The sequence below is a fragment of the Ammodytes marinus genome (assembly GCF_949987685.1).
Source record: "Ammodytes marinus genome assembly, chromosome: 1".
NCBI lineage: Eukaryota > Metazoa > Chordata > Actinopteri > Uranoscopiformes > Ammodytidae > Ammodytes > Ammodytes marinus.
The window spans coordinates 18,125,247-18,137,854 of NC_137230.1; the positions used below are offsets into that span (position 1 = coordinate 18,125,247).

The following is a 12,608-nucleotide window of genomic DNA, read 5'->3' on the forward strand; positions in this document are numbered from 1 at the left end:
CAGTTAGTGATGTTAGTTCACAAACGTCAAAGGTCTTAATGTCAGTTTCTTTGAATGTACAAATTGACCATCCTCAAAGTGAAACCTGTTATAGGCAAAATGTTTAAATGCACATTGGCTGACACTATTAAAAGAGTAATTAGATTGCTTCACACAGAAGGATGATAGGCCTTTCTAGGGCACAGACGAGGTTGATAGCTAACTATAAAACAACTAAAAAGGTGGTTTAAGAGGTCACATCTGACAGTTAATCAAATATTGCCAACACTGTGTGCATGAGTAAAACAAATATATTAATAAACTGAGCCTGTGTTTCAGTCAACTGAACACTACAATAAAAATAAGAAATATACAATAATCAATATAACTCAAATTATAATGAGGTGGGCTTTATAGTGGGGATTGCAAATAGTTGCCATCATAGCCTGTTGTATTAACAACCCATGCGTGTGGCCGATTATTCTATTTCCTATCCTTTGTACCATGTAGGAATGTGTCCATGACTGGGCTTCAGCTGGATCAGCCTAGGTAGACAATATGACACAGCACATAGGCCAGTGGCTGTGTCCTTGACAGTGGTGCTCTGCAGGTGAAAATGCCCTAAGCCAACGACAACAGGGTGCAGGTGGATGACACACTGGAGGAACGCTCATGGACACTGTTGTTATTATCCAGAATTCCGGACACAAACTGTGTCTTTGAAGTGCTTAAACCAAGGGTAACGGCCAGTCTGGGGCAGAGTGCCAGAGCACGCCTCTGGAAGAGCAAGTGGAATTTCCTGCGGAAGCTTCGGTTGATCCAGAAGTAGAAGATACAGTTGAGGAAACCGTTGGAGGTTGGCAGCCATACCACCACAAACTCAATCCACTCCGGTACGCTGCTACCTGAGACTGCTGTGGGATAGAAAACACTGGGATTCAAGTGGGTCAAGCATCCACAGCATGACAACCACAGTTAATGCAAGACAACAGCTTTTGTGTGAGAAAAGTGGTTGACCTTTTGTATTAAAAAAGGGTCACAAATGGAACAAACACAGTGTTGCTACGGTTGGTTTATGATCATGCACATGAATTGATATGATTTATTTTTTAAACCATAGATGAGTATGTACTGATAATAATACAACATGAAACATCTCCCTTGGAGACATGAGTCATCCCCTGAGAGCAATGATACAAAGCTATCAACTTAACATAAGTAATCCAGTTATTAAAGTACAAAATAGATTCGGTGAAGCAACCCATTAACGGTGACGCTCACTATCGTTTGGACAGCAGAACACTTTGAAATTTCAGTTAAAGGCCTACTTCAGCAGTTGGAATTTGAAGGTGTATTTAACTCAGAGATCCTATGAAGTATAAATGTGCAAAAAAAATGAAATCGGATCATCCTAGCCTGAGAAAAGGCAGAAAGAGTGTTTTATGGTCTCACTGTCTAACCCTACATTTCTCTTTCTGTGATGTCACAGAAAGAGAAATGTAGGGTTAGACAGTGAGACCATAAAACACTCTTTCTGCCTTTTCTCAGGCTAGGATGATCCGATTTTAAAAAAAAATGCACATTTATACTTCATAGGATCTCCGAGTTCAATACATCTTCATATTCCAACCGGTGAAGTAGGCCTTTAAGACTGTCAGCTTTGTTTTGCAGGGATTTTCATCCATATAGATGAATTACAGGCCTCTTTGGAAAAGGTCTTGACTTTATATATTCAGCTATGATTGATTATACAAAGACAGAGCATAGTTGAGGTATATGAAATGACCAAAAGGTTCAAAAATAAAAATAAAAAGGAAAAAGTTTTGAGTCATAAAATTGGCCTTTAATCGGTATATTTAAGATTATAAATAGCTTTGACAGCAATTTTGTCTCTACTTAGTCTCGGCTTAAATAGCTGGAGAAGAGAGAAAAGCCATTAAATGTACATTTATTCAACCAAAATTAATAAGATATTCAAATAAGTACTTATTTAATTGAGCTTTCTACACTAAGCATATCAAATACTGCATAAAACAAATCCCTAGTGGAACTTTGAATCACCTTGTGCTTAATATTTGAAAACGTGTAACATCTTAAAACTAAAATCATCCACAAGGATGGCATGTTATTTTTAATTACATGCCTAAGTAGTCAGTTTGCACTTTTTCAGATCAGCTGGGTCCACATCAGGAATTCTGGTTGAAAAAAACCTAATGCACTCTGTATTATTAAAGAGCCATGTCTCTAAAAAAGGTGTGTTGCAAGATAGCAGCCTATTTCACAACAGTTGATAACATCTGGTCTAGATCAACAGGATGCATTAGCTACAATATTATGTGGTTTTATTAATTTTCCATTGTAGAGTAGCATTAGCGCTCAGATTTGTCCAAGCTGGTTATACTGATGCAGGAGAAGTAACACACATATTAACTTAAGATGTCTGGAGTAATCAGTCATTTTAGAATGAATTATGTTTTATTTTGCAGATGTATTCATATTGTAGGTTGAAGGTTTAGGTCATGATTTGCACTTTGCAAAGTTTAACACCTATTTATTAGCTTAGTTTAGTATTACTTGGGTTAAGATTTGGAGAGGACCAACATTTGGTAAATGTGCAGGCTGAAGCCAAATGAGATCGGTCAGATCTGAACTATGCAGGTAAATTTAAACTTTTACCATGATTGTGAGCTTTTGTCTTTACGAAAGCATATCCATCCATCCACTATCTATACATTCACCAACAGCTTATCCACATTGATAAATGGGCCACTTGATGTTTTTAAATTTTGATGTTTGCAATTTTTCAATAGATCTGTCATCAACAGAAATAGGGAAGAAGAAAAAGGGAATTAAATTATGGAAGGACCTTTCCCTTTATCAAGCTTTTCAGCTCCCCATTTGAAGAGTTATTGTCACTGATTCATAACTTACCATTGTAGATCATAACTGCCATGCAGGGTGTCCAACAGGTGAAGTAGGCTGCCATCACAGGCACGAGCACTCTCGAGGCTACATTGTGTCTTCTGCGACGCGCACAGTCGTATTTGCGTAGCTTCTTTCTCTGTCTCTTGGCAGCGCACCACACTCTCAGGTTTGCGTACGTCATGATGATGGAGCAAGGAAAAAATATCAAACACGTCAGGCTCAGGGAGTAGCCAACATTTGTGGAGTAGGATGGGTTGCAGACCAGCGACGCAGTAGAAAATTGCACCTCAATAATGCCATCTGGAAATGATATTGGCGACAGTAGAAAGGGAGGAAAGCACCAGGCGAAGGCGATCAGGAGCAGTGTCCTTTTTCTTGTCATCAGAGACGAATATTGCAGTGGGTATAACACTGCAATGTACCTCTCCAGGCTGATCGTGGCCAACGTGTACATGCAGGTGGAGTAGACAGTGGCATTGCAAAAGGCCACGATATGACAGAGAGCATCTGGCCCGTCCGTGTAGTCCTTTAGCAAACTCACCCAAAGATTCAAGGGCATTACCAGCAGCCCAAACGCAGAGTCTGCAGCAGTGAGAGAGAGGAGAAAGTACCGAGAGTTTCTTGACCAACCGGCCACGGAGGAAGTAATAACCAAGAGCACCGCAATATTTCCCAAAGTGATCATCACGCCCAAAAAGACAATTACGGTTACTTTGACGGACCGGTGGGTCAGCTCCAGCTGTCTCTGAGGGTCAACGCCTGACAGATTGGAGTCGGCAGAAGTTGAGAAGTTAAGCGTTGAATGCATTTTCCTTCACAGTGGCATGAGTGCAACCAAAACATAAGGCACGTCAGGGGGTAAAAAAGGGTTTGAAGGACAAATAAAGTAAGCAAAAAGTATATAAGCAAAGATGCGAGGTTACATTAGAAAGCAGCGCAGCAGCTGCTTGTAGCCTTTCACCCCAACAATCAGCAGCACACCTGGCGCAATTAATGTTGGGCGGTAACAGGCTACCTGTCCAGACCTCCGCCCTTCACACTATGGCAAATTTTCACTTGGTATAGAATTGATGTATTTATTGGCCTACGTTTGTACTAATTGTATAATTTGGTTATTTGTATAATTAACCTTATAATAAGTCTTTAAGTGGGGGTTTATATTTTAAAGTATGTCACAAAGGTAGGATATACTCTTGCTTTATGTGGTCTGATATATTGACACAGTATAGGCCCACAACAAAAACTCTGAATATAGGCTGTTTAGAGCACTTCATGCTCTGCTTGACCAGCTTTATGGAGATGACAATTTCCTTTTCAAGCAATACTTGACACCTGCCCATAGTGCCAGAAACCACTAGTAACTGGTTAGCTGACCATGGTATACTGTGCTGGATTGGCTATACAACTATCCTGACCGTAACTCCATAGAGAATCTATGGATTATTGTCAAGAGGCAGATGAGACACACCAGACCCAACAATAAAGACGAGCTGAAGGCTCAAAGCAACCTGGGCTTCCATAAGTGCCACAGACTGATCGTCACCTTGCCATCCCGCATAATGCAATAATTCATACAAAATAAGATCCCAGACCAAGTATGTAGTAATGAAAATACTTATCAAAAGTGCAACATTTCGGTATTGTAATTTTTTTTATTGGCCTTATGGAATATTCTAATATTTTGAGATGCTGGATTTTGGATTTTCATGAGCTGTAAGCCGGAATCCTGAAAGTTAAACAAAAAATGCCTGAAATATATCACTTTATGTCTAGAATATATGGAACTTTCACTTTTTGAATTCAATAAAAAAAAAAAAAAAAAAAAAAAGAAGCTTTTCCATGATTATTGAGCAGCACCTGTAAGAAGCTGACCTGTATGCTCTCTCTGCTAATTTAATTACAATTATATGAAGAAAAAAAAAATCTTCATCTCATCCGGTAGAATTGTCTTGGAATCTGGAAATGTGAGTGTAAAGTGTGGGCCCTACAGTTACGTACTATTAAAAATATAATACATGCATATATTTAATGAATAATTCATATTGCATTAATAGTACAACACATCTTGAAACAAAGACCTATTTACAATAAGCATTAGTATTTTCCAAATGCTTCTGTTGTCAAAAAATGCTACTATTAACGGTTTTCACAACCACCTATTCCATCAGGCTTCAGGTTTGCAGGGCAGTCCACCTTGGCAGGTTTCATCGCCAACAATAACAGTGAGTCAGTCGACAATTCATCACTATTAAGGTCTAACAGAAGATGTCCGCTCTGTCACAGCCCGGGAAGTCTGACGTCTCTCAACCAATCATGGTCCAATTTTCACCATCACATGCCATCCGTGTCAGCCTTCTCTTCAACTCCTTTTGCAATGAAAAGCCTAAGTGTTTGTGTCTGCACTGCTGAATGGTAGTTGCCAACATCCCTCCTTCAAAAACCCTATATGACACAAGGGCAAAGAAAGGGGCAGGAAAGATTGTCGCTGACCTTTTCAGATTATAGGTAACCATCTGTTTCAGGTGGTATTCTTCTGTGTGACAGTCAGTCTATTGGAATGCACACACCAACACATGCTTTTCCAGCCACGGTCCACCACTATCCTGCATATCCAGGCAGGGACCATCATACCTCCTATGATTTACATTTCTATGGTAGACAGAGGTGGTAGATCAACAAATCTTATACGACTGTCACCCACTTGAAGAACATTTTAACTTTTTCTCTTCATCCTATGACCTTGAAAGAAATCGCATGTGTGAAAATTAATACAACCTTTAAAATTGTACAGAAAACATTTAGATAAATGAAAATATGCAATATTTGCATTGCATAATTCAGGTAATAATTTTTATTTTTTTAAACTCCATCACAACCTCTCCCTGCAAAGGCTTTGCATTTCTCCCAAGGATATACTGCTAATAACATTAATGTTTTAGCAGCAAGCAGCTGCTACAGTGTGCCAAGGGAATACATCTTCCCATTAAAAAGTATACAGTACACCACAGTGTGAACTGTAAATATACCTGTAAATATACATACAGCATATGGCCCAATGACTCACAGCATTTCTGCTCTGCCATGGCCAAATCTCCTGGAGGAGAAACGACAGCTATCTGCGTTTAATTTATGTGCTTCTCGCTGTCCTAATGAGAGGACCTCTCTTGGTGATGTCTGATATCTGGCCTGGAAGCAAATAGACTCAGGGTTCATGGTTGATATTCTCAGTCCCCCTCCCCCAGTTGCACTTCTTCATGTTCATTGCACAGTCCATTTCATGCTACTCACCTGATTCTGTCACCTTTTACAATGGTGTGGAAGCACCAGACAGTCACAGACATAGCGCAAGAAGCTCTATAAATTACAAAGGTGCAATGAGTTTTTTTTGGTAGACTACTCTTCAGGATGTCAATACCACACAGCATTTATTTCTCTGCTAGAAATGTCCCAGATTTAGTCCATCTGCTGAAAAATATTCACTGCTTGCCCTCATTACACTACAGAATTGACACTATCAATGAAATGGTTTTGTAAGCCACTGTAAAGCCAATGTAGCCCAAAAAGTGGGACATTCCTAAAGATATTTTTTAAAATAATGCACATTTTGAAAAAAGGAATAAAGTGCACTCTGAGCCATTTTTCTTCTCTTTTCAGTTCATTCATAAATCCAGCCGCTCTTGTTATAGTCTGTTGCTCAAATCATGAAATGTTTTTATGTGACAGAAACCCAGTGTTTGTGCTTATGCTTCTATGTTGGGTCTGCGTGTGTGGGTGAGCACACACACGCAGCACTTGCCCAAAGTGCATGTGCAAATGCAGCTGATCCCATGCAAACATGAGTGATATAGCGAGAGGATACATTTGAATATCCTGTGAGTGGGTGGACTCCTCCATTGGCCACCTACTGTACAGTACATCATAATGTGGAAGAAGGCAGCCATTGATTTGATCTGTGTGTGTATGTATGTGTGTGTGTGTGTGTGTGTGTGTGTGTGTGTGTGTGTGTGTGTGTGTGTGTGTGTGTGTGTGTGTGTGTGTGTGTGTGTGTGTGCATGTGTGTGCGTGTGTGCATGTGTGTGCACATGGGTGTTGGCAGCAACACTATCTAATTCTACCAGTGAGAGTTTATTCACAATGTTTAGGAGATATATACAGTGGTATAGCAGGGTGGCTAGATGGGCGATTGTGTTGAAATATATATACTGTATATATGTCAGTACTTGACAGCAAGTCTAGCTGATAAAGGGCTCTGCCAACACACACAAAACCGACTTGGCAGATTGGAAGTTATTATCATGTTGTCTAAGAAATATCTTCTCTGGTCCTGCCTACACACCAATGTGTACTGTGTGTGTGTGGACTTAAATAAAGAAGACCATCCCATGCTGTCTGCAGAGATAATTGCAGAAACTGAATGACGATAGAACCGTGGACTGCTTCTTCACAGCCATGCATTGTTTTTCAAAGAAAGAAGCTATATAGATATTCACATTTGTGTGAGTGTACAATACAGTACTCTGCTGCAGTATAATCCTTCCATTATTGGACTATGTGAGTTAATCTAAAAAGGGACTTCAACGCAGTCTTACTTTTCTTTTCTTTTCGTCGACAATAGGGACGGTATGCATGTGAATCACTTTTTTTTAAAGAAGATATACCAGGCCAGAATCAATATGATACCCGTGGGAGTTTAATGATTATGTTTAGAGAATAAAAACAAGCGTATTTCATGGATTTGCAAAGAAACATGCTGCATTTCTAAAAGTTGTTTATTTAGAGAAAGATGGCAATCTGGTGCTCCACGTTCCTAAAAAAATTAATAATCCTCTGCAATTTAAGCAGCACATATTGACCCTGTTACGCAATGTGTTGTATGTCTTAGTGCCTCTGCTTCTCTCCCTTGTACAAAAAAAACCTACACTGAGGGCTAGAATTTCAGCCTTGCATAACAGCTAACCCCCTCTTGTTTAAAAGGCCTGGGGATTGGATATCAGTGAAGATCTATTTACTTGTATTGTTTTTCAGAGAATCACCATTGAATTCAGCTCATGTGCCTTGTCGATCTTATGCAAAGGGTCTTATTCACTGGCGTGGTTTGTCAGACATCGGGAAAATTACTAGCCAAATACGGCAAATCCTGCTTATATCAATGAGTGAGTATTTCTGATGAAGCCCTGTTAAATATTCCATCATTAAATGTTGTACAAAGAAATATACTATGATTTTGTCATACTATGTAATGGGTTTGAATTCTGAAACAGTTCTACAGGTCTAATCCAAACCTTTAAGCTGTTGAACTGCCAGAGTGGCAGTTAAAGAAGCAATACCCACTGATTCGTCTTTTCCTTTTTTTTTTCAAGTGGGTGCAGTTTTAGCACCGCCACGCAATCCTTTGGTAGCCTTGCTGGTCAGCAGTACAGCAGCTTCATTTTCCAGCGCCTGGCATCCAACTGACCTGAAATTAATGCAATCTGTCATGTCCAGATTTCATTGTATTGCAAGTAGACTTAAATACTGCACCTTTTGGTGACAGTGCGTTATACAGTACATTTAGGTTATTTGCTGTCCTCTGTCCACTGTCTACAGTATAGTAGTGTTACGGTGTATGGCAGGCAGGCAGGCAAGCAGGACCCAAATGCAGACGTACAGCAAAAGAACATTTATTTCTGCTCAAAAACAGGCATCAATACAAAAACTCCGGAATGGCAAAACGGCCACAAGGCAAAAAGGCAAAAAAGTCAGAGACGTAGAGACACGGGCAACACAGGAGAACAAGACACACCACGACAAACCAAAAATGAACAGAACAAGGAACAAAGGAACACAAAGAGTATATATACAAGACACAGGTGAAACACATCAGGGAAGGGAACAGCAATCAACAAGAGGGAAGCTAGACAGGACATGGGGAGGAAACAAGACAGACATACCAAAATAAAACAGGAAACCACAAAAAACAAGACAGGACAAGACAGACCATGACAAGTAGTGTGTGTAGAGGAGAATTTGCAAAACAATTCAATCATTAAATGATTTTAATCGTATTTAACTTGTGACCCAAATTTGAACTTTTATCCCCATCTTATCTGAACAGTCATTTGCTAAACCCACGACTGAATTAACGCTGCCATGTCATCCTTTCAAGATTGTGAACAGGCTTTAGCCCTTGCAGAAAATGAGTCAAACTCAGTAGTTCATACGAACATTTTATCCATGACTTGTGGCTCAATTAATTGGTACAGACTTTGCCAAAAGTATACAGAAGAGAACAGTGTAATAGATGAGTAACAGATACAGTATGTACAGAATAATTTGCATTTACGAAGTATTCTGATGCACTTGTCACTGAAATGAAATTACTTTCACAATCTACCCACATACAGTATCTCACAAAAGTGAGTACACCCCTCACATTTCTTCAAATATTTCATTATATCTTTCCATGCGACAACACTGAATAAATGACACTTTGATACAATGTCAAGTAGTCAGTGTACAGCTTGTATAACAGTGTAAATTTACTGTCCCCTCAAAATAACTCGACACACAGCCATTAATGTCTAAACTGTTGGCAACAAAAGTGAGTACACCCCTAAGAAAAAATGTCCAAATTGGGCCCAAAGTGTAAATTTTTTGTTTTGCCATCATTATTTTCTAGCGCTGCCTTAACCCTCTTGGGCATGTAGTTCACTAGAGCTTCACAGGTTGCAACTGGAACCCTCTTCTACCCATTCATGACGACATCAAGGAGCTGGTGGATATTAGAGTCCTTGCGCTCCTCCATCTCCCGTTTGAGGATGCCCCAAAGATGCTCAATAGGGTTTAAGACTGGTGACATGCTTGGCCAGTCCATAACCTTTACCCTCAGCTTCTTTAGCAAACCAGTGGTCGTTCGGAGGTGTGTTTGGGGTCGTTATCATGTTGCAGTACTGCCCTGCGGCCCAGTTTATGAAGGGAGGGGATCATGCTCTGCTTCAGTATGTCACAGTACATGTTAGAATTCAATGAACTGTAGATCCCCAGTGCTGGCAGCACTCATGCAGCCCCAGACCATGACACTCCAACCACCATGCTTGACTCTAGGCAAGACACACTTGTCTTTGTACTCCTCACCTGGTTGCCGCTCCACACTCTTAACACCATCTGAACCAAATAAATGTATTTTGGTCTCATCAGACCACAGGACATGGTTGCAGTAATCCATGTCCGTAGTCTGTTTGTCTTCAGCAAACTTTTTGTGGGGTTTCTTGTGCATCATCTTTAGAATAGGCTTCCTTCTGGGATGACAGCCATGCAGACCAGTATGATGCAGAGTGCGGCGTATGGTCTGAGCACTGACAGGTTGACCCCCCACCCCTTCAAGCCCTTCAGCAATGCTGGCAGCACTCATACGTCTATTTTCCAAAGCCGACCTCTGTGTACGACGCTGACCACGTGCACTCAACCTTCGTAAACTGGGCCGCAGGGTGGTATTGCAACATGATAACGACCCCAAACACACCTCCAAGACGACCAGTGGCTTGCTAAAAAAGCTGAGGGTAAAGGTTATGGCCTGGCCAAGCATGTCTCCAGACCTAAACCCTATTGAGCATCTTTGGGGCATCCTCAAACAGAAGGTGGAGGAGCGCAAGGTCTTTAATATCCACCAGCTCTGTGATGCTGTCATAAATGGGTGGAAGAGGGTTCCAGTTGCAACCTGTGAAGCTCTAGTGAACTACATGCCCAAGAGGGTTAAGGCAGTGCTGGAAAATAATGGTGGCCACACAAAATATTTACACTTTGGGCCCAATTTGTACATTTTTTCTAAGGGGTGTACTCACTTTTGTTGCCAGCAGTTTAGACATTAATGGCTGTGTGTCGAGTTATTTTGAGGGGACAGTAAATTTACACTGTTATACAAGCTGTACACTGACTACTTGACATTGTATCAAAGTGTCATTTATTCAGTGTTGTCCCATGGAAAGATATAAAGAAAAATGTGAAGAAATGTGAGGGGTGTACTCACTTTTGTGAGATACTGTATCTTGAGATGACGGTGGTCAGTAGAGGTCACCACTTCTCTGAAGGCTAATATTGTACGTCTCTAAAACCTGACCCTGCCTCGTTCCCTTGAAGTGTATGAACTTCTCAAGACACATTTCTGTAGACTAGTTGAAGGTATTTGCCAAATCCCCCTGTCCTGTAGGAATGCGTAAGTTGGCTGGACAGGGACTGAGCTTCTGTAAATCACCTTATTTCTGTTTAAGTTAAACCAGACACTTGCATGACTGTTTTATAGGTTTGAGTTAACACTGGCCGGATTCGGGCCTTTCAGCCATTAGGAAAGAGGTGATAATATACGGCCACTGTCCAAAACTGTTGGTGTTACTGGTCAAACCCAGACTTCAGGCCGCCAGGCCGGACAGTGTCTCTGTCAATCTATTCCACAGATGTTTCGGAGGGATGATTGCACAATAGTTAAAACCCACCAATTAGACAAAGAGTGTCGTCTTTGACGACCAATCAGTTTACGTGAACCCTGGGATAAGAGAGCCTGCAGAACAGCATTCGGGGGGCTTTAACGTTTTGACCAGGAACAGTCTTGTATCCTCTGTTTCAATTTGGCTAAATTACTTTGATTTTCCTTTGGCTTCGTTTACTGCAGTATGAGCTTGTTGTTTGAATAAAAAGAATTGTTCCTGAAAGCCTCCTCAAACTGCCTCAGCTGTCCACTTCTTTCATCACGCCACACCACCACCAGAACCAAGAAACCACACCCTCCACTTCAGTGAAATGATTGAGACTTTTATGTAACTGCAATAAATCCTTTTCAGTGAACTATTGTGAAAGCTGAGAAAGTTACAAAAAGTATGGTCTTGTGCAAGTTTGACAGTACAATGTTACTTTTTATTTTGTGAGGGTGTTTGAATATTACTTGCCCCAAGTGCCATCGAGACCACTGCATCATTTTAAGGTTTGTCCACAGGTTTGGCAGGGGAGGAGAGAAAGACAGGGTTTGCAGGACTACCGTCACACTAACAATGTGGGCATAATGAATGCTCCTAAGAATGCCAAAAATTACAGAATTGAATGTGCACCACCCTGTTGTTTGACCAGTTCCCATTTATGAAAAAGATTACATCAATTAAGTCAAAGTCTTCTTTGTGAATGCCCTCTCTGCAGAGCTGGTGTATTTATCTTATTTATCGGTTCCTGTTGATTGTGTAGAGAAGAAGTGTTGTACTATGTGTACTGTGTGTACTATCTGACGTCACCCATGTGTGCGTCAAACCCGGCTGAGTAACATGCAGTGAATGACAATGAGCCACTGAGTGGAAATTTTAGCTGAAAGGAGCTGCCTTTTACAGGTTTTGAAAATAAATTTCTTCTCTGTAGCAGTACTAGCCTTAACCCAATGCAGTGTTTAATAACAGCCTAATAAGACGTCCCTTGAACAACCTCCACTGCAACAACAATCAACAAGTTTTTAATGAAATATTTCTAACGTAATCAGAGAGCCATTTCCATCCACTCTGGCTTTCAAAATTAGCATAATTTTGATGTACTTACATTTTAATTCCAGTCTATGGATGAATACAATTCCTAAGCAATTATTCCCATGCAGTCGAGATTATTTGTGAAGTCTAATATCATACTGAAGGCCAGGTTTACTATGAAGATTATTATGTTTTATGTTTTCATTATGTCCATGATTACAACATGTC

General features: G+C 40.5%; 1 protein-coding gene across 1 annotated transcript; it reads right to left on the reverse strand.

The window, feature by feature from the left end:
• Positions 1–600: 600 nt before the first annotated feature.
• LOC307252574 (histamine H2 receptor) lies at positions 601–3,712 on the reverse strand (the record flags this gene model as incomplete). Its single annotated transcript, XM_080030280.1, has 2 exons — positions 601–893; positions 2,911–3,712. The coding sequence occupies 2 exons, from the start codon at positions 3,710–3,712 to the stop codon at positions 601–603; spliced, it is 1,095 nt and encodes a 364-aa protein (XP_079886406.1).
• Between the last annotated feature and the right edge of the window lie 8,896 nt (positions 3,713–12,608).